We start from the raw sequence: 27,323 nt of genomic DNA, 5'->3' as shown, positions 1-27,323 counted from the left end.
CTGTATGTATGCTAAAATTTCTAAATAAAATAAATACAAAAATTTGATACACCTCACCCCCTAGTTTTTCCATATCCAACTTCGGTTATGCCATATCTCTAGCAAACAGATAGTTTTTTTGTTGGGTCCCTGGTCATGTTGATGTACAGGGCAATGAACAGGCAGACACTGCTATGCAATCAGCAGTACATGACTTCACAGTTTCCTATAGAGGTGTTCCATTCATAGATAATTTTGCTGAAATTGCTACCCACCTTAGCACTTGTTGGCAACAACGTTGGTCTGATCTGCTCCATAAACTTCATTCTATTAAACCGAGTACAGGTTTCTGGCCATCATCTTTTCTCCCGTCTCCGCATCGGCCACACGGGTATCTCATGGAGAAGTGCCCTGTTCCTCTGAGAATTGTCAAGTTCCAGTATCTGTTAGCCACATTCTGTTGGACTGTCCACTATCTACGAGCATGCAGAATTTACCTCCAATGTCGTCTCCACTCCGCTACCCTTTCTTAACCTTTCCTTCTTGCTGATGGACCCTCCTCTAATCCAGACACTCATTGACAGCAGCTGATTTACTACACAAACTGATGATGCCTCTAGCAGTCTCCTCCATCCTTTCTATCTTAATCTCTAGCTACCCTCTACCCCTGCACTATCCACTGCCTGGCTACACTCCATACCTTAATAATCATCCCTCTCCCTCTTGCCGCCCATTTCCCCTTCATCCTTCCTTGCCCTGCTGTGCTGTATAACCCTTGCGGTTTAGCCCTTTTTTTTATTATAATAATCATTACTGGAACCCTAGAGTAGAAGTAGAAGGTATAATTTAGAGGAACTTCAGCAGAGGCTCTCCTTCATAGAGGAAAATTCCCATAACCACTCCAACTTACACAACAGATAGGGATTACTATTTTCTGCTGGGAAACATTAAACCTTATTCAAGCAATGGGAGGACAAGCTAATTAATGCCATCAGGAGCACCTCCATAGAGGGGAGATCCATTGTATTAACTCTGGTATCTTATTGCCTTTATAGTATAAAGACTTGCCCTAATTTATTCCTCTGTTGCCTGAAAGTGAGCTCCAAAGTAGTTATCTAATTCGTTGCCCTGTGGCCTGGTGCCTAAAGCTCTCTTCAAGCTGCGAGGGGCCGGGTTCGATTTCCAGTGAAGGGGTGGAAACATCGAACCTGTTTCCTTACACCGGTTGTCTATGTTCACCCATCAGTAAAATAGGTACCTGGGTGTTAGTGGACTGGTGTGGGTCACATCCTGAGACAAAACTGACCTAATTTGTGGGAAATGCTCAGCATAACAAGAGGCTTTCTATATAGTAGTATGTCACTCATGTCAGCTATGGTCTGTATACCTTGTATATGTACTTGCAGTAAATCAAGATATTATGTTCCATGGAAGATTTACCACTCAGTTCATGAGAATTTGTGCTGATTAGCAGTACAGTATTAATACACTTAGCCAAGCTGTACCTGGTTAAATGTCAACTAGCATTAGATAGATATCTCAAAAGTGTGCTTATGGGACATCTGTACGCCTTTAAAACGCTAGCTGCAAGGATTTATTACTGTCGTCTATAGCTTATTAGAGGTTGTATCCGAAAAGACATTTAGCCAGGTAGTCTGGCTGAGTATATTAGTACTGTACTGCTAGGCAGCACAAATTCTCAGGACTTCAGTGGTATATCTTCCATGGGAATTGGACGACAAAAATAAACTAGGGCAATTTCATATAATATAAAGACAACAACATACCGCTTTTGCTTTGAATTTCAATATTATTGTCGCACTTTGTAGAATCTTATTTACTTAGCTTCACGATTAGTTTATCTAGATTACCCTTTAGTCCAGTGTTCCCAAACTGGGGGTAATGGTAGAGTAATGCTCTCTCTAGACTCTAGAGAGAGCATTACTCTACCATTACCCCCAGTTTGGGAACCACTGCCAGTGAGTTTAGTCACTTTTGTAGTAATGTGTGAAGTGTCATTACAGTATTACTCTGTAAACTTCTGTCAAGGTTATCATATCTTATTTCCACAGTTAACTTATCTTGAAGTATATGAAGAGGAAACTTCCCCCACTTTGGAGGCCAAAATTGAAGAGAGAGAGAATGGCCCCTTTTGATTTAGTCCAAGTGATGTTCCTAGATTAAATAGCTCTTTGCTAATGCAATAATTTCACTGACGTGCCTAGATAGCATTCACCCTAGGTAAGGAATGGTAGCTCATAACCTTTACAAGTCTCATTAAAGGCAGACGATATGCATAAGGAGGAATTAAAATTAATTTTAAAAAGTTAAAGTGTAAAACTAAGTCAATTTACACAGTAAAACAAACTTAAAACATTAAATAAGATACCTTCACCCATGCAGAGAGTCCACAGCCTTATTAAAATTTTAACTATCTTCAAAATTATTTCCAGCACCTCAAACTGTTAAAAACTAATTAGAAATAGGGTCTTCCTAGGTGACTTTTCTCTTCTACCTTCCAGCCACGTAGCCACAGACGTCACATTGTTGCCCACGTAACATATAAAGTATTGCCAGTCCCAGGGGAAAGAGACAGATGGCTGCACATATACCACAGGTGGGATACACATTGTGAAGGTCACCAATCTGTTAAAAATGTCGTACATTAAAAGGGAAGGACTGAATCAGCAAGGATCCAATTGTTATGGTAATGAGGTTTTAAATGTAGGATAGACCCAGTTCCTTAATTCCCTTCACCAGTATCATGGCATTTCCCTTAAATGAAAAAAATACTGTACTTAAAGAGCTTACTTGCTAGGAGACAAGTGTACAATTTGACTCATTCTAAGTTTTATATAAGGCGGCAAATGCATCTATATATACTAATTGTAATTTATAACATTATTAAAACCAGAAAATTGTTCATACATCCTATCAAAACATTAAACTTTCTAATTTTCTTTATGGAAAAGCTCTCAATTAAGAGGAAGATAAAACTCTTTTTTAATAATTTATACTTTTAAAACAAATTAAATTAAAACTGGAAATTAACGTGTTGCAGGAGTTTCGTCATTACACTTGCCTTGCAGCTGGGGCAGGAACCTGGGGTAACACTGATACCCGGTGGTGGTGGTGTGTCTTGGGCAGCTGCTGCTGCACCTGCCTGGGAAGAAAACCCTGGGAACGAGCCCAGTGAAGAGCTGGGGGCAGAGTCTGAAAAATAATTAAATTTAGTTTGAAGGGACAAGTTGTATATAAACAGCTCTTCGCCTACAAACACTTCGTAAGGAGTTTGTTTAACGAGGGCAAAGTATTCAAGAAGTATAAACTCTGTTACCCGTATTGGGAAGTGCTTTTTTCCCTTCAAGTGCTGTACAACTTAAGCGAATAACACTTTATATAACTTGTTGCTCTCCAGTAACAGATCCTCCACATTAACAGTCCATTATGTGTAGTAGGTTGGTAGACGGCAACCACCCAGGGAAGTACTACCATCCTGCCAGATGACAGTGAAACAGAAACCTCTGTTTTGCATGATGGTAGGATTGCTGGTTTCTTTTTCTGTCTCAAACATGCTAGATAACAGGAATATCTTGCTACTCCTACTTACACTTGGTCACACTTCACAGACACGCACATGCATTTTTTTTTTATTATTATCACACTGGCCGATTCCCACCAAGGCAGGGTGGCCCGAAAAAGAAAAACTTTCACCATCATTCGCTCCATCACTGTCTTGCCAGAAGGGTGCTTTACACTACAGTTTTTAAACTGCAACATTAACACCCCTCCTTCAGAGTGCAGGCACTGTACTTCCCATCTCCAGGACTCAAGTCCGGCCTGCCGGTTTCCCTGAATCCCTTCATAAATGTTACTTTGCTCACACTCCAACAGCAACGCACATGCATATGTATATATATATATATATATACATACATCTAGGTTTTTCTCCTTTTTCTAAATAACTCTTTTTCTTTATTTCTTCTATTGTCCATGGGGAAGTGGAAAAGAATCTTTCCTCCGTAAGCCATGCGTGTCGTATGAGGCAACCAAATTGCCGGGAGCAATGGGCTAGTAACCTCTTCTGTAGACATTTACTAAAAAAAGAGAAGAAAAACTTCATAAAACTGGGATGCTTGAATGTGCATTGATGTAGTGCGGATGACAAGAAACAGACGATTGCTGATGTTGTGAATGAAAAGAAGTTGGATGTCCTGGCCCTAAGCAAAACAAAGCTGAAGGAGGTAGGGGAGTTTCGTTGGGGGGAAATCTGGGATTAAATCTGGAGTATCTGAGAGAGAGCTAAAGAAGGGGTAGCAGTAATGTTGAAGGATCAGTTATGGAAGGAGGAGAGAGAATATGAATGTGTAAATTTAAGGATTATGTGGATTAAAGTAAAGGTTAGATGCGAAAAGTGGGTCATAATAAGTGTGTATGCACCTGGAGAAGAGCAATGTAGAGGAGAGAGATTTTGGGAGATGTTAAGTGAATGTATAGGAACCTTTGAACCAAGTGTGAGAGTAATTGTGGTAGGGGACCTGAATGCTAAAGTAGGAGAAACTTTTAGAGAGGGTGTGGTAGGTAAGTTCGGGATACCAGGTGTAAATGATAATGGGAGCCCTTCGGTTGAACTTTGTATAGAAAGGGGTTTAGTTATAGGTAATACATATTTTAAGCAAAAGAGGATAAATAAGTATACAAGATATGATGTAGGGCGAAATGACAGTAGTTTGTTGGATTATGTATTGGTAGATAAAAGACTGTCGAGTAGACTTCAGGATGTACATGTTTATAGAGGGGCCACATATATCAGATCACTTAGTTGTAGCTACACTGAGAGTTAAAGGTAGATGGGATACAAGGAGAATAGAAGCATCAGGGAAGAGAGAGGTGAAGGTTTATAAACTAAAAGAGGAGGCAGTTAAGGTAAGATATAAACAGCTATTGGAGGATAGATGGGCTAATGAGAGCATAGGCAATGGGGTCGAAGAGGTATGGGGTAGGTTCAAAAATGTAGTGTTAGAGTGTTCAGCAGAAGTTTGTGGTTACAGGAAAGTGGGTGCAGGAGGGAAGAGGAGCGATTGGTGGAATGATGATGTAAAGAGAGTAGTAAAGGAGAAAAAGTTAGCATATGTGAGGTTTTTACAAAGTAGAAGTGATGCAAGGAGGGAAGAGTATATGGAGAAAAAGAGAGGTTAAGAGAGTGGTGAAGCAATGTAAAAAGAGAGCAAATAAGAGAGTGGGTGAGATGTTAACAAATTTTGTTGAAAATAAGAAAAAGTTTTGGAGTGAGATTAACAGGTTAAGGAAGCCTAGAGGACAAATGGATTTGTCAGTTAAAAATAGGAGAGGAGAGTTATTAAATGGAGAGTTAGAGGTATTGGGAAGATGGAGGGAATATTTTGAGGAATTGTTAAATGTTGATGAAGATAGGGAAGCTGTGATTTCATGGATAGGTCAAGGAGGAATAACATATCTTGTAGGAGTGAGGAAGAGCCAGTTGTGAGTGTGGGGGAAGTTCGTGAGGCAGTAGGTAAAATGAAAGGGGGTAAGGCAGCTGGGATTGATGGGATAAAGATAGAAATGTTAAAAGCAGGTGGGGATGTAGTTTTGGAGTGGTTGGTGCTATTATTTAATAAATGTATGGAAGAGGGTAAGGTACCTAGGGATTGGCAGAGAGCATGCATAGTTCCTTCATATAAAGGCAAAGGGGACAAAAGAGTGCAAAAATTATAGGGGGATAAGTGTGTTGAGTATACCTGGTAAAGTGTATGGTAGAGTTATTATTGGAAGAATTCAGAGTAAGACGGAGAATAGGATAGCAGATGAACAAGGAGGCTTTAGGAAAGGTAGGGGGTGTGTGGACCAGGTGTTTACAGTGAAACATAAGTGAACAGTATTTAGATAAGGCTAAAGAGGATTTTGTGGCATTTATGGATTTGGAAAAAGCATATGACAGGGTGGATAGGGGGCAATATGGCAGATGTTGTTGGTGTATGGTGTACGAGGTAGGTTACTGAAAGCAGTGAAGTGTTTTTATGAGGATAGTGAGGCTCAAGTTAGAGTATGTTAAAAGATAAAGAATTGCACAAAGTGGGAGTTGTCACAGTTGCTCTTTGCTGATGACACTGTGCTCTTGGGAGATTCTGAAGAGAAGTTGCAGAGGTTGGTGGATGAATTTGGTAGGGTATGCAAAAGAAAATTAAGAGTGAATACAGGAAAGAGTAAGGTTATGAGGATAACAAAAAGATTACGTGATGAAAGATTGGATATCAGATTGGAGGGAGAGAGTATGGAGGAGATTAATGTATTCAGATATTTGAGAGTGGACGTGTCAGCGGATGGGTCTATGAAAGATGAGGTGAATCACAGAATTGATGAGGGGAAAAGGGTGAGCGGTGCACTTAGGAGTCTGTGGAGACAAAGAACTTTGTCCTTGGAGGCAAAGAGGAGAATGTATGAGAGTATAGTTTTTACCAGCACTCTTATATGGGTGTGAAGCATGGGTGATGAATGTTGCAGCAAGGAAAAGGCTGGAGGCAATGGAGATGTCATGTCTGAGGGCAATGTGTGGTGTGAATATAATGCACAGAATTCGTAGTTTGGAAGTTAGGAGGAGGTGCGGGATTACCAAAACTGTTGTCCAGAGGGCTGAGGAAGGGTTGTTGAGGTGGTTCGGACATGTAGAAAGAATGGAGCAAAACAGAATGACTTCAAGAGTGTATCAGTCTGTAGTGGAAGGAAGGGGGGGTAGGGGTCGGCCTAGGAAAGGTTGGAGGGAGGGGGTGAAGTAGGTTTTGTGTGCGAAGGGCTTGGACTTCCAGCGGGCATGCGCGAGCGTGTTTGATAGGAGTGAATGGAGACGAATGGTTTTTAATCCTTGACGTGCTGTTGGAGTGTGAGCAAAGTAACATTTATGAAGGGATTCAGGGAAACCGGCAGGCCGGACTCGAGTCCTGGAGATGGGAAGTACAGTGCCTGCACTCTGAAGGAGGGGTTTTAATGTTGCAGTTTAAAAACTGTAGTGTAAAGCACCCTTCTGGCAAGACTGATGGAGTTTACCTGGAGTTTACCTGGAGAGAGTTCCGGGGGTCAACGCCCCCGCGGCCCGGTCTGAGACCAGGCCTCCTGGTGGATCAGAGCCTGATCAACCAGGCTGTTGCTGCTGGCTGCACGCAAACCAACATACGAGCCACAGCCCGGCTGATCCGGAACTGACTTTAGGTGCTTGTCCAGTGCCAGCTTGAAGACTGCCAGGGGTCTGTTGGTAATCCCCCTTATGTGTGCTGGGAGGCAGTTGAACAGTCTCGGGCCCCTGACACTTATTGTATGGTCTCTTAACGTGCTAGTGACACCCCTGCTTTTCATTGGGGGGATGGTGCATCGTCTGCCAAGTCTTTTGCTTTCGTAGTGGGTGATTTTCGTGTGCAAGTTCGGTACTAGTCCCTCTAGGATTTTCCAGGTGTATATAATCATGTATCTCTCCCTCCTGCGTTCCAGGGAATACAGGTTTAGGAACCTCAAGCGCTCCCAATAATTGAGGTGTTTTATCTCCGTTATGCGCGCCGTGAAAGTTCTCTGTACATTTTCTAGGTACAGATGGTGAAAGTTTCTTTTTCGGGCCACCCTGCCTTGGTGGGAATCGGCCAGTGTGTTAATAAATTAAAAAAAATATTAGTCCTGCAGGAAAAACATTTATTTTTGAAGGTGGGAAATAAAACTTACAGATAGTAGAGTTGCGATTCCATCTGTCACGGGCCGACCCAGTTGCCATACGACTGGCAACAACTGCAAAGAAATATGAATATGCTAGTAAGTTTAGTTTTATCATTCATGTCAACCAAGGCAATCTTGAGATAAAGGTTTGAAAGGGGAGGGGAAGAGGTTTAGGAAGAAGTTAAAGTATTGGGAAGCAAAAGTGGATGCATTTAGAAGTCTTTGGATCGAGGGTGCTTTATCTTTGGAAGAGATCCCCCCGTCCCTCCTCCCTGCCACCCATTTCTCCCTTCTAGTTTAGAGTTTTGAGAGGAAATTAATAAACCCACATCGTACGTGCGCACCATTCTAAACTTCAGCTTACATCTTGGTTGGAGCCAGACTAACATACATGGGCAAGTGGCCTTCCAGAAATTCCCTCTTAAGGGAAGGCCCCCTGAAATTTTGGCCAACTTTTTTATTTTTCAACTGATTTTTATTTTTGGTGTACTTTTAGAGGTGCATATGTAGAAGAATGTGACAAAGTGAGTATGATTGGCCAACAAACAGAAAAAAAATATTTACTGACTTTTGATATATGGCAGCATTTCTGACAAATTGGCACTACGAGTGGCACTTCCGACAATCCCAACTGTTAGAATACGTCTAACACGATTTTTATACACTGCCATTTCATCTAATATATCTTATTATCATGGTAAAAAAAAAATACATTCGATAGACTTTTTGGCATTCACCAAAATATCTGCCTTTTACCCCCCACAAAATCAAAAATATTTGAGATATTCCAAAAAATTGTCCCATGAATACAAAAACACTTATATTGTCTGAAAATCATTTCAATACAATCATTTATTTATTTAATTTATTAATTTGAACATGATACAGTGAAGTACAAAAGAATACAGTTAAATGCAGCATGCCAAAGCCACTTGAATGCATAGCATTACGGGCAGGCTTAAAATTAACTTAAGATTAACTAAGCAATGAAGTATTCAGTGGTAAAACATTATTGTAAACAGATAACAATTAAGCGCAAATGAGTATTACAAAGACAGGTCGTATGGTTGCTTGCATTGCTGTACAATCAGTATTTATTTATTTATTTATTTATTTATTTAATTTGAACATGATACAGAGAAGTACAATGAATACAATTTTTAAAGTGCAGCATGCTAAAGCCCCTTGTATGCAGAGCATTATGGGCAGGCTTAAAATTAACTGAAGATTAACTAAGCAATGATATACACCTACCACCTATGGAGGAGGTGAATGTATTCAGATATTTGGGAGTGAACATGTCAGCAGACAAGTCTATGAAAGATGAGGCGAATCATAGAATTGAGGTTAAAAAGGTGATTGGCGAACTTAGGAGTTTGTGGAGACAAAGAACTTTGTCCGTGGAAGCAAAGAGGGGAATGTACAAGAGTATAGTTATACCAACACTCCTATATGAGTGTGAAGCATGGGTGATGAATGTTGCATCAAGAAATTTGGAGGCAGTGGAGATGTCGGAGATGTCTTGTCTGAGGGCAATGTGTTGTATGAATATAGTGCAGAGAAGTCGCAGTTTTGAAATTAGGAAGGGGTGTGGGATTACCAAAACTACCACCAAGAGGGCTGAGGAGGGGTTATTGAGGTGGTTCGGACATGTGCAGAGGATTGAACGAAATAGAATGACTTCGAGTGCTGCACTAGTGTCTCAATCTTCAACTTATCGGTTTTAAATCATTTACCAAGTCTATAGTTTTGGAAAGGCAGGGTAGAGGTCCTAAGAGGAAGGGTGGGGGGTAAAGAAGGTTTGGTGTGTGTGGGGCTTTGACTTCCAGCAAGCATGCGTGAGCATGTTAGGAGCCAATTGAGACAAATGGTTTTTAGGACTGTGCTGTTGGAGTGTGAGCAAGGTAACATTTATGAAGGGATTTAGGGAAACCGGCAGGCGGAATCGAGTCCTGGAGATGGGAAGTACAGTGTCTGCACCCTGAAGGAGGGGTGTTAATGTTGCAGTTCTATAACTGTAGTGTAAGCACACCTCTGGCGAGACAGTGGAGTGAATGATGAAAGATTTCTTTTTCGGGCCACCCTACCTTGGCAGGAAACAGCCAATGTGTTAATAAAAAAATATTATACACAATAAAGATTAATAGATCATTATCTACTACTATCCTGCGCTGTATGACCCTTGTAGGCTTAGCGCTTCCTATTGATTATAATAATCTATCACCTCAGCACTTTAGAGTAAATCAAACGTTTATAATTCCTCCAATGATACCGACTGCTTGAGGGGCCATTGCCGCTCACGAAAACAATCCAGATGGTAGTTTACTATGCATCCAATATCCAGCCAGTGAGCGGTAGTGTAAACTCTAGGTAGACTAATCGCAAAAAGGAGACGCATAACAGAATCAATATAACGTTCCGCCCGAGGCTGGGTTTTATCAAGTACACAAGAACGAGCAAATACACTTGCCTAATAAGGCACTATAAGTCAGGAAAGCCACATACGATTTCATGAAATTTAACAAACCATAGGTGATGTTATGTAATGTGAAGAGTAGGGATGGAAGTGGAAAAGCAGAGACAACTTATATTAATCTGGGTATTCCATCGATATTGACAAAGCACTGACTGTATATGTCAACGCTCATAAAATTAAAAAATAAGCCAAGAAGCACTCAATCACGCACAAAAACAGATAAAATTAAAAACAATGAACGAGGACTAATACTATAACAGTTAAAATATTAGTTATAAAAGTTCTGTGGAAAATTGCATTTATCTGGATGTAACTCATAATATACATATCAGTAAATAACAAAGGTAATTATTATTTATCAAAGTTACATAAACTAGTAGGAATTTGGGACACCTAGGTCGCAAAAATGTCCCCCTTCGATACGTACAACTGTCATATCCACAAGTTGCTCTAGACCTATTAATTACAAATGAAATATATATCACCAGGAATTCTGGTAAATATATAAATTGGTGGACTGTATATTAAAATTTATATTTACCCACAATTTATATAACAGAAGGAGAATATATCTTAATATCACTCACCAATTTGACTGGAGATTAATGTGTATATACTCAAAAAACCTCACTAACTAAATTTATGAAAATACTGACCAGAATTATAACAAATCTAGATAGCTTATCTGAGGTTCCTGGAGCTGTCTTGTCCAGTCGTCTGATATTTCAATTTATGCAGGAATGCACATCCAACAATTTCGGCTCCTATTTGAGAGGTGTCAGCCCAATTTAACCTCTAGAGCGACGAAATTCTTCCGATTATTCACTAACGTTTTCTTGGCTCATTCAAAACACAATGGCGAGTCTCGTCTGCGCAGGCTCAGAGTCTCCCTGTCGGCTCCATTCTCTTCTTTTAAAAATACACTTTTAATCAGGTTTATTTACACAGCATAATATTGGGAAATTATTTTCCACAAGTTCTTTATAACTGATACTAGAGTTTTTCCTAAGCAAAAAATAGCCTAAACTTTCAAAAGGTTTCTACAAGCACTTTGTAACAAAAAACATGACCAAGGCAGAAAGACCTAAATCGTTGGCACACTAATAGTGTTACAAGCAGCAAGGTCAAGATGGGAGAGGAAACATGCCTGTAACAGCTTGATATAAGAGACTTGTGTCTCATTCTTAGTCAGGTCAGAGTGATTATCCCTGCTGAAGGAGGGCCAAACAAAAACATCCTGTCAAAGCCTATACAAGTTTATCCTAGACTGCGGGGCTCACTGTGCCCAACATTCCACTAACATTTGTAGATATGACCCAGGAAGTCAAAGAACAAAAACTAGGGAGGGGGCTCACTGTAGTAGCCACTGTCTAGGCATTGGCTAGTTTTTCCAACACATTCTTGTGTTGTGTGTGGAAATGTTGCAACCACTCTTGGATATTTTTGGAACACAGGATGGACAGAGGCATATTGGGCCAGGGCAGAACACGTTGCGAACCTGAGTACAGTGATGATCCTGAGAACCAACTACGCACGCTAGGAAGAATAGAAAGGATTGTTTAAAATTCTGCGGAGATCATTAAGGTATCGTTCTGGTATCATTCAAGGAAGTCAGACGCAGACTTCTGACCTCGCACACTGTAGCCACAATTCACATCCGAACATGGAGCAAATATGTCTAACATGATAAAAGCTCTTCCCTTAGAAATGTTCAAGAAATGGCAAAGTATTTTATCCAGTGGTATATTACAGACCATTCTGGAGAAATAACCTGACTTTGCTACCTGTAAATAAAGCATTATCACGTGTGTGTGTGTGTGTGTGTGTGTGTGTGTGTGTGTGTGTGTACTCACCTATTTGTACTCGCCTATTTGTGGTTGCAGGGGTCGAGTCCTAGCTCCTGGCCCCGCCTCTTCACCGGTTGCTACTAGACCCTCTCTCTCCTCGCTCCATGAGCTTTATCAAACCTCGTCTTAAAACTGTGTATGGTTCCTGCCTCCACTACGTCATTTTCTAGGCTATTCCACTGCCTTACAACTCTATGACTGAAGAAATACTTCCTACTATCTCTCTGACTCATTTGTGTCTTCAACTTCCAATTGTGGCCTCTTGTTTCTGTGTCCCCTCCCTGGAACATCCTGTCTTTGTCCACCTTGTCTATTCCACGCAGTATTTTATATGTCGTTATCATGTCTCCCCTGACCCTCCTGTCCTCCAGTGTCATCAGGCCGATTTCCCTTAATCTTTCTTCATAGGACATTCCCCTTAGCTCTGGAACTAACCTTGTTGCAAACCTTTGTACTTTCTCTAGTTTCTTGACGTGCTTTATCAAGTGCGGGTTCCAAACAGGTGCTGCATACTCCAGTATGGGCCTGACATACACGGTGTACAGTGTCTTGAATGATTCCTTACTAAGGTGTCGGAATGCTGTTCTCAGGTTTGCCAGGCGCCCATATGCTGCAGCAGTTATCTGATTGATGTGTGCTTCCGGAGACATGCTCGGTGTTATACTCACCCCAAGATCTTTCTCCTTGAGTGAGGTTTGCAGTCTTTGGCCACCTAGCCTATACTCTGTCTGTGGTCTTCTGTGCCCTTCCCCTATCTTCATGACTTTGCATTTGGCAGGATTAAATTCGAGAAGCCATTTGCTGGACCAGGTGTCCAGTCTGTCCAGGTCTCTTTGAAGTCCTGCCTGGTCCTCATCAGATTTAATTCTCCTCATTAACTTCACATCATCTGCAAACAGGGACACTTCTGAGTCTAACCCTTCCGTCATGTCATTCACATATACCAAAAATAGCACTGGTCCTAGGACCGACCCCTGTGGGACCCCGCTCGTCACAGGTGCCCACTGTGATACATCATTACGTACCATGACTCGTTGTTGCCTCCCTGTCAGGTATTCTCTGATCCATTGCAGTGCTCTTCCTGTTATATGCGCCTGATGCTCTAGCTTCTGCACTAATCTCTTGTGAGGAACTGTGTCAAAGGCCTTCTTGCAGTCCAAGAAGATGCAATCAACCCACCCCTCTCTCTCTTGTCTTACTTCTGTTATTTTATCATAAAACTCCAGAAGGTTTGTGACACAGGATTTGCCTTCCGTGAATCCGTGCTGGTTGGCATTTATACTCCTGTTCCGTTCCAGGTGCTCCACCACTCTCCTCCTGATAATCTTCTCCATAATTTTGCATACTATACACGTCAATGACACAGGTCTATAGTTTAGTGCCTCTTTTCTGTCTCCTTTTTTGAAAATGGGAACTACATTTGCCGTCTTCCATACCTCAGGTAGTTGCCCAGTTTCCAGGGATGTGTTGAAGATTGTGGTAAGTGGTATGCACAACATATCTGCTCCCTCTCTAAGGACCCATGGAGAGATGTTGTCCGGTCCCATTGCCTTTGAGGTATCGATGTCCCTTAGCAGTTTCTTCACCTCCTCCTCATCTGTATGTATGTCGTCCAACACTTGTTGGTGTATTCCTTGTTGGTGTCCCCATCTGGTCTGTCCCCCCAGAGTCCTTCCTGTCTCTACTGTAAATACTTCCTTAAATCTCGTGTTGAGCTCCTCACATACCTCTTGATCGTTTCTTGTGAGTTCTCCACCTTCTTTCCTCAGCCTTATCACCTGGTCCTTGACTGTTGTCTTCCTCCTAATGTGGCTATACAGCAGTTTCGGGTCAGATTTGACTTTCGATGCTATGTCGTTTTCATACTGTCGCTGGGCCTCCCTCCTTATCTGCGCATACTCGTTTCTGGCTCTTCTACTAATCTCCTTGTTTTCCTGGGTCCTATGCCTCCTGTACCTTTTCCATTCTCTGTTGCACTTAGTTTTTGCCTCCCTACACCTTCGCGTAAACCAAGGACTCGTTTTGGTCTTCCTATTATTTCTGTTTCCCTTGGGAACAAAACTTTCCTCTGCCTCCTTGCACTTTGTTGCCACATATTCCATCATCTCGTTTACTGATTTTCCTACCATTTCTCTGTCCCACTGAACCTCCTGCAGGAAGTTTCTCATACCTGTGTAGTCCCCCCTTTTATAGTTTGGCCTGTCCCCTTCAGTTCCTGTTACCTTCTCCACTTGTAACTCTACTATATAGTCAAAACTCAGAACCACATGATCGTGTGCGTGTGTGTGTGTGTGTGTGTGTGTGTGTGTGTGTGTGTACGCTCGTGTGGGTGTATGACCCATTTAGTATTTGTATTTATGACTTTACAATTGTGACCAGGTGTGGACGTGTCAGTGGCTCATTACTTTGTAATTTGTTCATGACTGTAACCATGTATAGGAGTGTAGATGATTCATTACCTTTGTAACTTGTCATGATTGTGACCAGATCTACCTGGAGTTCATTACCTTTGTAACTAGTTCAGTTATAACTTTGGGGACCAGTCCCTGGACCCATTATGTACCTCTGTAATCTTACGACTACCGCCCACTGGATGGGCATGGGGCGACGACTACCGCCCACTGGATGGGCATGGGGCGACGACTACCGCCCACTGGATGGGCATGGGGCGGCGACTACCGCCCACTGGATGGGCATGGGGCGGCGACTACCGCCCACTGGATGGGCATGGGGCGGCGACTACCGCCCACTGGATGGGCATGGGGCGGCGACTACCGCCCACTGGATGGGCATGGGGCGACGACTACCGCCCACTGGATGGGCATGGGGCGACGACTACCGCCCACTGGATGGGCATGGGGCGACGACTACCGCCCACTGGATGGGCATGGGGCGACGACTACCGCCCACTGGATGGGCATGGGGCGACGACTACCGCCCACTGGATGGGCATGGGGCGACGACTACCGCCCACTGGATGGGCATGGGGCGACGACTACCGCCCACTGGATGGGCATGGGGCGACGACTACCGCCCACTGGATGGGCATGGGGCGACGACTACCGCCCACTGGATGGGCATGGGGCGACGACTACCGCCCACTGGATGGGCATGGGGCGACGACTACCGCCCACTGGATGGGCATGGGGCAACGACTACCGCCCACTGGATGGGCATGGGGCGACGACTACCGCCCACTGGATGGGCATGGGGCGACGACTACCGCCCACTGGATGGGCATGGGGCGACGACTACCGCCCACTGGATGGGTCAATGGGGTGCATATTAAACATACTAAACTTCTCCTCCCCTCCCCCTCCCCCCCCACCTTCCATCCTTTCAAAGACTACAGGTTTTGAGTTGTCAGTACGCCAAACTAAATTAGTGTATGACGACATTTTGGTCCGAATTCTACCATTTACAAATCACACTAACGCACGAAGGTGAGGGGGCCAGTATATAGAGAGTGGGACAGGGACGGGACACAGGAAGAGATGTAGTGGTAGAGGTAATGCTGGTGGTGGTAGTATACCTGGAGAGGGTTTTGGGGGTCAACGCCCCCACGGCTCTGTCGGAGACCAGGCCTTGTGGTGGATCAGGGTCTGATCAACGAGGCTGTTACTGCTGGCTGCACGCAAACTGACGTACAAACCACAGCCCGGCTGGTCAGGTACAGACTTTAGGTGCCTGTCCAGTGCCTTTTGAAGACAACCAGGGGTCTGTTGGTAATTCCCCTTATGTATGCTGGGAGGCAGTAGTAGTAATAGTGGCACAAGAGAGGAATGAAGCAAGGAAAGTATAAGTGGAGTAAGTCCAAGGACAAGAAAAACCAGCACTGCAGGAGAGCCAAATACCCACAAGGGTTCAACCAAAATAAAACACTGAGGAGGGGGACTACTGAAGCACAGAAGACACCTAGGCAGAAGAAAGGAAAAATAGGTAGAGAAGAAAAGATCAGGTCAAGTCACGAGTTTTCTTTAGTTTGGAACACCTGATAATGAGATAGGAAGGCATCTACAGAGAAAGCCAGGACTAAGATTGTTATTAGGAAAGATGTATCCCGTCCCTGTCCCCCTCTTATATTTACTGGTTCCTTCACCTTCATGTGTTAGTGTGACTTAAATGGAACAAGTCGGACCGAAACGTCATAAGCTTCTCCCCTATGTGCGGGTTATTTGTGTAAGATAAGATTTCGTTCGGATTTTTAACCCTGGAGGGTTAGCCACCCAGGATAACCCAAGAAAGTCAGTGCGTCATCGAGGACTAACTTATTTCCATTGGGGTCCTTAATCTTGTCCCCCAGGATGCGACCCACACCAGTCGACTAACACCCAGGTACCTATTTGCTGCTAGGTGAACAGGACAACAGGTGTAAGGAAACGTGTCGAATGTTTCCACCCGCCGGGAATCGAACCCGGGCTCTCCGTGTGTGAAGCGGGAGCTTTAGCCACCAGGCCACCGGGCACTGTTGTGCATTATTTGTTCAAGCTCTTCATGGCAGAGATCCAGGGAGGGAAAACCTAATTAATGCTCTTAATAGAGAAAAAGTACAAAATCCACCTAGGCAAAGACTTGTTTCCCCTAACAGTTCAGTAAATGAAACTGAAGAGATCTGGCAGAGTAGATCTAGCAGGCATGGTACAGCTACATGTAAGCCGAACATTGTCCACTGAACTACCGAGGTTCCGTGAGGAAGCAACTGCAGAACATTCACACAGCTTTATGAGAGGCTCAAGGCAAGCAAAAGTGAAGTATCCTTGCTGTTCGTAAGGAAGGACCACCCGTATGGAGTAGCAAATGGAAAGCAGATTGTCAAGCCTGGGACAAGGTTAAAAACTGTCTCAAGGAGGCCTGTAGCCATTAGAAACAGCCAGCTCTAATACCAATTGTCAGGTTACATCTGTGACAGGCCATGCCAGTCGACTCCATACAGTACACTGCAAAATCTAACATATGGAGGCCTTTATACCATCATGGTTAACATTTACCACATCATCCATTGCTTTAATAAAACAGGTGATTCTCCAAATACTACCCTGTGGGTTCCCCTACTCAACACCCTTTTAGGTTTAACTCACGAGGAGCACAATCTCAACCCTAACCTTCAACGATCTGCTGGACACTAAGGTCCCCAAAGTCTGGAGACTACAGAATGCCAGACCTCCATGTTGTGTCGTACGCTTTTGCATAACATTAGGACAGGTTATGCCAAAGCGAGCAAATAAAGTATCACGGGAATAAAGGAAAGGACAATGGGTATGAGGTCGAGATGAGAGAGTTTTAATGTGTAAATTATCCCTTCTACAGAATGGTCAAGAAAAAAATAGTGAAAAACTCTTCAGGGTGTTGCAAAATTTAAGAAAATATGAATTATTAGGAAGAAAACTAGGTTGTAGGATTAAAGGTAACCCAGAATTAAAAACAAATGGAAGGCAGAGGAAGCATCGACATAAGTTATGAGTATTATAATCAAGAGGGAAGCGCTAAACCTGTAGGATTATACAGCGCCTGTGGAGAGGGGTGTGTGGAAGGAATTCAGGCTTAATTCGGGGAATTGGAGCACAGATCCAATTCCCTAGATCAAGAGCCTCTCACCAGCATCAAGGAACCTCCCTAGAGGGGACATACGTTATGAGAATGATTAGGAAGGTTGTTCACAACACAAAGGCTTGAACAAAGCACTGAAGCTACATAGGGCAACATTGGTCAACATTCAAATTCAAAGTTTATTCTCTAGAAGGATTACAATGCTGAGTTTACAGAAATTCGGTTATTGTTTGGTTTACATGTAGTAAAATTGTGATTACAGAGTGTACCACTAGAACGCTTAGCATGGCTAGGCATTACAGAGTACCACTAGAACGCTTAGCATGGCTAGGCATTACAGAGTGTACCACTAGAACGCTTAGCATGGCTAGGCATTACAGAGTGTACCACTAGAACGCTTAGCATGGCTAGGCATTACAGAGTGTACCACTAGAACGCTTAGCATGGCTAGGCATTACAGAGTGTACCACTAGAACGCTTAGCATGGCTAGGCATTACAGAGTGTACCACTAGAACGCTTAGCATGGCTAGGCATTACAGAGTGTACCACTAGAACGCTTAGCATGGCTAGGCATTACAGAGTGTACCACTAGAACGCTTAGCATGGCTAGGCATTACAGAGTGTACCACTAGAACGCTTAGCATGGCTAGGCATTACAGAGTGTACCACTAGAACGCTTAGCATGGCTAGGCATTACAGAGTGTACCACTAGAACGCTTAGCATGGCTAGGCATTACAGAGTGTACCACTAGAACGCTTAGCATGGTTAGGCATTACAGAGTGTACCACTAGAATGCTTAGCATGGCTAGGCATTACAGAGTGTACCACTAGAACGCTTAGCATGGCTAGGCATTACAGAGTGTACCACTAGAACACCTAGCATGGCTAGGCATTACGGAGTGTACCACTAGAACGCTTAGCATGGTTAGGCATTACAGAGTGTACCACTAGAACGCTTAGCATGGCTAGGCATTACGGAGTGTACCACTAGAACGCTTAGCATGGCTAGGCATTTCGGGCAGACTTAGTTTTATTCTTAATTGTAAAATATTACAAATTATGAGGTAAGTTGGTATTATGGCTAAGTGACTAAATACTAGTTTGTGAGTTTAGCAATGTGAATGCTTTTGTTTTGGCACAGTACATAGTTTCAGCATTGGAGTATCACAGGATTCATTATTTTAAGATTGAGATTAATATTTCTGTTTGAATTTGAATTGACATTGACGTAAGAGCAGCACTCACTATGTGGCTCAGATATAATCATCGTGTGGTCGTACATATTTTAGAAATAAATGTAGATAAGGGTAAATTTGTCTATGAATAGAGGGAATTAAAACACTTTTGTTCGAAGGATTGATAACAGACGAGGGTAATATTAAGGTGTCAAGCGGTACATGATAAAAGTGCCAGTAAATGTTGACCATGATGCGAAAACTGAAAAGTCTCTATTCCCTAATTTAAGTTACTCAAGAGGCCATGATTTTTAGAAAAGCTGTTCCCTTTGTACGATTATTTGGAGGTATTAAAGTTAAGATCTAAAGTCAACGGGAAAGATATGGAAATGGCTGTTAGATTACGATATTCGTCTTAACGGGACCAGTGGAGAGTGAGGTTGTTGATGCCACAGTTGATATAGAATCGAGTTTCCAGGAAATGGCACAAGTGTAGCTGATGATTTAAGTAAAATGGAAACAAAGATCACGATCACTTTGTAATTTGTTCATGACTGTAACCATGTATAGGAGTGAAGCTGATTCATTACCTCTAACTTGCCATGATTAGTGACCAGATCTACCTGGAGTTCATTACCTTTGTAACTAGTTCAGCTATCATAACTTTGGGGTCCAGTCACTGGACCCATTATGTACCTTTGTAATCTTTTGACTACCGCCCACAGGATGGGTATGGGGTGCATAAAGATATTAAACTAAAGTGTGTGTGTGTGTGTGTGTGTGTGTGTGTGTGTGTGTGTGTGTGTGTGTGTGTGTGTGTGTGTGTGTGTGTGTGTGTGTGTGTGTGTGTGTGTGTGGTGTGTGTGACTCAACAATCAATATTTGCACCAATAACTCGTTACAGTTGTGACCGGGTGTGGAAGTGTGAATTGCTCATTACTCTAATTTGTTCATGATTGTAGCCAAAGTATAAACGTAAGTAACCATTCTACAGAATTCATTACCTTTGTAACTTGTGAGCTCATTACCTTTGTACCTAGTTCAGCTATCAAAACTTTGGGGGCCCAGTCCCTGGACCCATTACGTACCTCTGTAATCTGTAAATACCTTTGTAACTTGTCATGATTGTGACCAGACTTACCTGGAGTTCATTACCTTTGTAAATTGTGAGTTCATTACCTTTGTAAATTGTGAGTTCATTACCTTTGTAAATTGTGAGTTCATTACCTCTGTAACTTGCTCAGCTATCAAAACTTTGGAGTCCAGTCCCTGGACCAATTATGTACCTCTGTAATCTTTTGACTACCGCCCACAGGATGGGTATGGGGTGCATAATAAACATATTAAACTAACTTTGACCAAACATTCCCTAAATCTTAATGTAACAAGAGTGTTAACAGCATAATTAAGAATTATTTTGTTACAGAGAAAATAATTTAAAGTCACCTGGTCTTAATTCACAAGCGTTATGTGAATTATATTGTTCAATGATCATTTAACGAACAGTGAAACTAAGGTAACGCAAGTAAAAATATTAAATGATAGAGAAAATATCAGTATAGCAACAGAACAAGCATGTGGAATGACTTATTGGTTTAAAACGTACCATTATAATAAATAAATAAATAAAAATAAATACACACACACACACACACACACACACACACACACACACACACACACACGTCAAAGGCATAAATTAGGAAGGTGTGGAAGTAGATTCAATGATAACTAAACTTGCTAGAGCCTTAATGGTACTATCCAATGGTACTATCCAATGTATATACTATCCAATATATACTATCCAATGTATATACTATCCAATGGTACTATCCAATGTATATACTATCCAATGTATATACTATCCAATGGTACTATCCAATGTATATACTATTCAATGGTACTATCCAATGTATATACTATCCAATGGTACTATCCAATGTATATACTATCCAATGGTACTATCCAATGTATATACTATCCAATGGTACTATCCAATGTATATACTATCCAATGGTACTATCCAATGTATATACTATCCAATGGTACTATCCAATGTATATACTATCCAATGGTACTATCCAATGTATATACTATCCAATGGTACTATCCAATGTATATACTATCCAATGGTACTATCCAATGTATATACTATCCAATGGTACTATCCAATGTATATACTATCCAATGGTACTATCCAATGTATATACTATCCAATGTATATACTATCCAATGGTACTATCCAATGTATATACTATCTAATGGTACTATCCAATGTACATACTATCCAATGGTACTATCCAATGTATATACTATCTAATGGTACTATCCAATGGTACTATCCAATGTATATACTATCCAATGGTACTATCCAATGTATATATTATCCAATGGTACTATCCAATGTATATACTATCCAATGGTACTATCCAATGTATATACTATCCAATGGTACTATCCAATGTATATACTATCCAATGGTACTATCCAATGTATATACTATCCAATGGTACTATCCAATGTATTTATTGTTAGTGGCAAACATTCATTTATAAATGTAACATAAAAATATATGAAATATCACTTCAGATTATCGTTGTCAACGTAACTTAATTGTGAACAAGTCTAGAGGTGGATCGACACCATGCCTAACCCTTCTAGGGTAGGGTAGGTGCCTAAGCCCGAGCCTTTAGCTCATAAGACTGTCATTCCCATTTGCCCGCTTGGGACGGGGATGGCAGACCAGAGAGGCCTAGCTTGTGGCTAGGCCTGGGGACAGTTAGTCCCAAAGATGAGGAGGTACTTGTGCCTCCTCCCATGGGAGACTTAGGTCTCAGACACTCCCTAAAGAGGGAGCCAAGGCCGGGCCACCACATGGAAAAGGCCCGGGCCGGGAGAATACCGGCTAATATTTAATAATAAGTCTAGAGGTCTTAAGGAATTTCACAAGATACATTTTAATATACTTGTATATACTGACTGGACTTGTACTGAGATATTAACGTAAATGGTTCACAAAACTTAAAATAGGGAATATCGGCTATTTTTTTTTTTTTTTTTAGGAAAGTCAAAAATTTTCAAAAAATGTTTTGGAAATACTATGATGGCGGGGTGACGGAGGACAATATAAATAATGAAACTATTTTTAGAAAGACAAAATATGTCTCTTAAAATTAACGCAACACATCTAATACAAACATTAACATTACCTTGTTGGGTCCTGAAAGGCATAATGTCTGTGTTCCAAGATTTTTCCCATAGGAAACTCAAAAATCAGAGACAGAATTAATATACCAGAGTGTGATGCCACACCAGTGTTGACTGACCTGTTGACTGACCTGTTGACTGACCTGGCGACTCACCTGGCGACTCACCTGTCACACTAAACACCTGAACCTACGAACCATATAACGAAATTGGTCAGTGATTTGGAACCATCAGATAGTTGAACCAAAACCATAAAGACTACACGTGCCTCAGTGGTATTTACACACAAATATATACATCTTCGTGTATATATACCAAGGGGTGTGCATCTCTGTATATAGACTCTGAGGTATTGTAGTAATTACGTTGTGTACTTGAGAAATTCTTCCTTAATGACCCGAATATAGTTAATAGGTTTGAAACTGACACACTACGTGACTTATATATATATATATATATATATATATATATATATATATATATATATATATATATATATATATATATATATATATATATATATATATATATATATATATATATAAAGTGTCAGGGGCCCAAGACTGTTCAACTGCCTCCCAGCATACATAAGGGGGATTACCAACAGACCCCTGGCAGTCTTCAAGCTGGCACTGGACAAGCACCTAAAGTCGGTTCCTGACCAGCCGGGCTGTGGCTCGTACGTTGGTTTGCGTGCAGCCAGCAGTAACAGCCTGGTTGATCAGGCTCTGATCCACCAGGAGGCCTGGTCACAGACCGGGCCGCGGGGGCGTTGACCCCCGGAACTCTCTCCAGGTAAACTCCAGTTATATATATATATATATATATATATATATATATATATATATATATATATATATATAATTTTTTTTTTGATAAACATTGCATACATGTGTTCTTTTTAAATACAAAAACGTGTAATTTAAAACTTTATATACATAATACATAGCTGAGATAAGCCTAAAATAGAAAATATTATTGATAAACAATATAAATACACCTCAACCCCCTCAAAAATTACTTTATGCACCTGCAACTGACTTAACTATACCTGGAGACAGTTCCAGGGGTCAACGCCCCCGCGGCCCGGTCTGTGACCAGGCCTCACTGTGTTACTCCTAGCTGCACACAGTCCAACGTATGAACCACAGCCCGGCTGGTCAGGTACTGACTTCAGGTGGCTGTCCAGTGCCAGCTTGAAGACAACCAGGAGTCTATATACTAGACTTCATTTAATTGTTAAGATTAACGTATATTCATTCGTTTGCGATGTCACAGTTTATGGATAAGTATTCATCCTTTAGCATTACAACAGTAAACTGAAACAAATATGAAGATAGCACTAAATGCAGTCGTAAGAAGCCATACATACGACACAAGATACGTCATACCATAATATACACACGGTTTTAAATATTTCTACAACTTTCTCAACGTAAGACATACATAGGTCGGTTTAACAAAACGGTACTTTTAATGAGGTTTTAATGAGGGTGATTCACGAAATCGTAATGGCACGATTGCAAACAAACCATACTACGGGTGGGGTTTGAACCCGCGGTCAGAAAGTCTCAAAACTCCAGACCGTCGCGTTAGCCACTGGACCAGCTAGCCACAATAAGATTCATCCAACTAGGTATATTTCTACACCATAGGAAGGTTAGCATAGGCCACCACTGTGACCACAAATGCAAGTTTTTACAGACGAATCTCCCGCTAGCGTGGCCATGACGAACTCTAGCTCAAGTCCCCTCAAAGCCGTCAACATGACTCAACATGGCTAACGCGACAGTCTGGAGTTTTGAGACTCCCTGACCGCGGGTTCAAGCCCCACCCGTCGTATGGTTTATTTTAATGAGGGGATTACAGGACGAGGAATATATGATGCAGTGCGGGTACAGGCGGCGGCGGCGGTGGCGGCGGCGGCGGTGGCGGCGGCGGTGACGGCGGCGGAGGTTGAGGGGACACAAACCAATGGAAATAAGTCACCCTGACTTTGTTGTGTTATCCCAGGTTCTCTACACATATACTGTTATGTATGATAATCTATGTAACTGTATTTGTGTATACCTGAATAAACTTACTGTGTAAGTTACGAACACAGCAGCAGCGATGGCAGGTGATTAATATTTCATGTCTAGAGGTGCAGTGTGATGTGAAAGCTTTCAGGGAAAGGCAATTCCTGCAAACCACTGATGAGATTTTTTTGTGGACAGGTGATGTAGGAAGTAGTGGAAAAAGAGTAGCTGAGGGGAGGGCTGTGTCCCGCATTTGTCTTTAAGACAGAGAACTGACAGCGTTAGGTCGAGTTAATTAAGAGGAAATTTGTAGGGAAATGGCTAAGGGTAAATCTCTGGGGCTTGATGGAATGCCAGTGAAATTTTATGTTAAGCATTAAGAATTATTGAGGGAGTCTGGGGTAAATCTCATGAATAGGATGAAGTGGGGAGGGGGTAGGATAGGCCTTGTTCAGGGACAGTCGTTGTGCTAGTTCCGAAGGGTAAGCGGGTAGGAATATGTGATTATCGTTCAATTTCGTTCTTGTATGCTAATTATAAAATCTTTGCTAAGATGTTGGGAAATCGTCTAAAGTGTGTCAGTGTCAAGGTAAACACCGTGCCAGTACGGTATTCCAGGAATATCCGTGTTAGCAGGATATTCCATTACTGATGATTTTGAGTGTAATGCAGGAGGAAGGGAAGTGTGTATATAATTTCCGTGGAGAGGGACACTTTACGTAGTATCCTACTTAAACAGGGGTTTAGTGAGGAAATTTCGATGTGGGTGGATACTTTGTGTCGTGGAACTGCGGGTAAAGTAAGATAAGATAGGATTTCTAACCCCGTAGGGTTAGCCACCCAGGATAACCCAAGAAAGTCAGTGCATCATCGAGGACTGTCTAACTTATTTCCATTGTGGTCCTTAATCTTGTCCCCTAGGATGCGACCCACACCAGCCGACTAACACCCAGGTACCTATTTGCTGCTAGGTGAACAGGACAACAGGTGTAAGGAAACGTGTCGAAATGTTTCCACCCGCCGGGAATCGAACCCGGGCCCTCCGTGTGTGAAGCGGGAGCTTTAGCCACCAGGCCACCGGGCCACCGGGCCACCCCGGTGATGGTAGTTTTTTTTATTTATTTAAAAAACACAATACACATTATACATGTATGCTATACATACGTCACATAAACAAAGACATGTGAACCATTAAATAATAAAAACAAACAACTCCACGTTCCCTATCCCAGCACTAAACTTATACATAAGAAACACACGTTCAACTGTAAATGTTTGATACCCCCCCAAAAAAATGCCGAACATACATGTAACTAAACTAAGGACAACCCACACCTGAACATACTGCTGGGTTTATTATATCCATAAACTACAGCCAGTATCTTATAACACAAAAGGCAATATAATCCAAAGAATGTCACACTTATTTACATTGTATATTAAACTTTATATACAAAGAAATAATACTGAACACCTCAAAAAATACAATATAATTATGGTGACAAAATAACAATCTCCACACCTCACCACAGAGAAGCCTAACATATACAAAATAACAGAGGATCATCCCACCTCACTCCCATACACTACATCATCCCACCTCACTCCCATACACTACATCATCCCACCTCACTCCCATACACTACATCATCCCACCTCACTCCCATACACTACATCATCCCACCTCACTCCCATACACTACATCATCCCACCTCACTCCCATACACTACATCATCCCACCTCACTCCCATACACTACATCATCCCACCTCACTCCCATACACTACATCATCCCACCTCACTCCCATACACTACATCATCCCACCTCACTCCCATACACTACATCATCCCACCTCACTCCCATACACTACATCATCCCACCTCACTCCCATACACTACATCATCCCACCTCACTCCCATACACTACATCATCCCACCTCACTCCCATACACTACATCATCCCACCTCACTCCCATACACTACATCATCCCACCTCACTCCCATACACTACATCATCCCACCTCACTCCCATACACTACATCATCCCACCTCACTCCCATACACTACATCATCCCACCTCACTCCCATACACTACATCATCCCACCTCACTCCCATACACTACATCATCCCACCTCACTCCCATACACTACATCATCCCACCTCACTCCCATACACTACATCATCCCACCTCACTCCCATACACTACATCATCCCACCTCACTCCCATACACTACATCATCCCACCTCACTCCCATACACTACATCATCCCACCTCACTCCCATACACTACATCATCCCACCTCACTCCCATACACTACATCATCCCACCTCACTCCCATACACTACATCATCCCACCTCACTCCCATACACTACATCATCCCACCTCACTCCCATACACTACATCATCCCACCTCACTCCCATACACTACATCATCCCACCTCACTCCCATACACTACATCATCCCACCTCACTCCCATACACTACATCATCCCACCTCACTCCCATACACTACATCATCCCACCTCACTCCCATACACTACATCATCCCACCTCACTCCCATACACTACATCATCCCACCTCACTCCCATACACTACATCATCCCACCTCACTCCCATACACTACATCATCCCACCTCACTCCCATACACTACATCATCCCACCTCACTCCCATACACTACATCATCCCACCTCACTCCCATACACTACATCATCCCACCTCACTCCCATACACTACATCATCCCACCTCACTCCCATACACTACATCATCCCACCTCACTCCCATACACTACATCATCCCACCTCACTCCCATACACTACATCATCCCACCTCACTCCCATACACTACATCATCCCACCTCACTCCCATACACTACATCATCCCACCTCACTCCCATACACTACATCATCCCACCTCACTCCCATACACTACATCATCCCACCTCACTCCCATACACTACATCATCCCACCTCACTCCCATACACTACATCATCCCACCTCACTCCCATACACTACATCATCCCACCTCACTCCCATACACTACATCATCCCACCTCACTCCCATACACTACATCATCCCACCTCACTCCCATACACTACATCATCCCACCTCACTCCCATACACTACATCATCCCACCTCACTCCCATACACTACATCATCCCACCTCACTCCCATACACTACATCATCCCACCTCACTCCCATACACTACATCATCCCACCTCACTCCCATACACTACATCATCCCACCTCACTCCCATACACTACATCATCCCACCTCACTCCCATACACTACATCATCCCACCTCACTCCCATACACTACATCATCCCACCTCACTCCCATACACTACAT

The 27,323-nt window shown here is 42.5% G+C and overlaps 1 protein-coding gene across 1 annotated transcript; it reads right to left on the bottom strand.

The window, feature by feature from the left end:
* Positions 1–22,077, bottom strand: LOC128700848 (uncharacterized). Its single transcript, XM_053794295.2, has 4 exons — positions 21,952–22,077; positions 7,705–7,767; positions 3,062–3,192; positions 1–2,625 (listed from the first exon to the last, which is right to left on the bottom strand). Exons 1-4 carry the CDS (start codon positions 21,971–21,973, stop codon positions 2,491–2,493), a joined length of 351 nt encoding a protein of 116 aa, XP_053650270.1. The 5' UTR covers positions 21,974–22,077; the 3' UTR covers positions 1–2,490.
* Between the last annotated feature and the right edge of the window lie 5,246 nt (positions 22,078–27,323).

The sequence above is a fragment of the Cherax quadricarinatus genome, chromosome 94 (genome assembly GCF_038502225.1).
Source record: "Cherax quadricarinatus isolate ZL_2023a chromosome 94, ASM3850222v1, whole genome shotgun sequence".
In the NCBI taxonomy this organism is placed as follows: domain Eukaryota; kingdom Metazoa; phylum Arthropoda; class Malacostraca; order Decapoda; family Parastacidae; genus Cherax; species Cherax quadricarinatus.
Note: the sequence above shows the minus strand (reverse complement) of the source record. Positions and strands in the feature narration are given on the sequence as shown.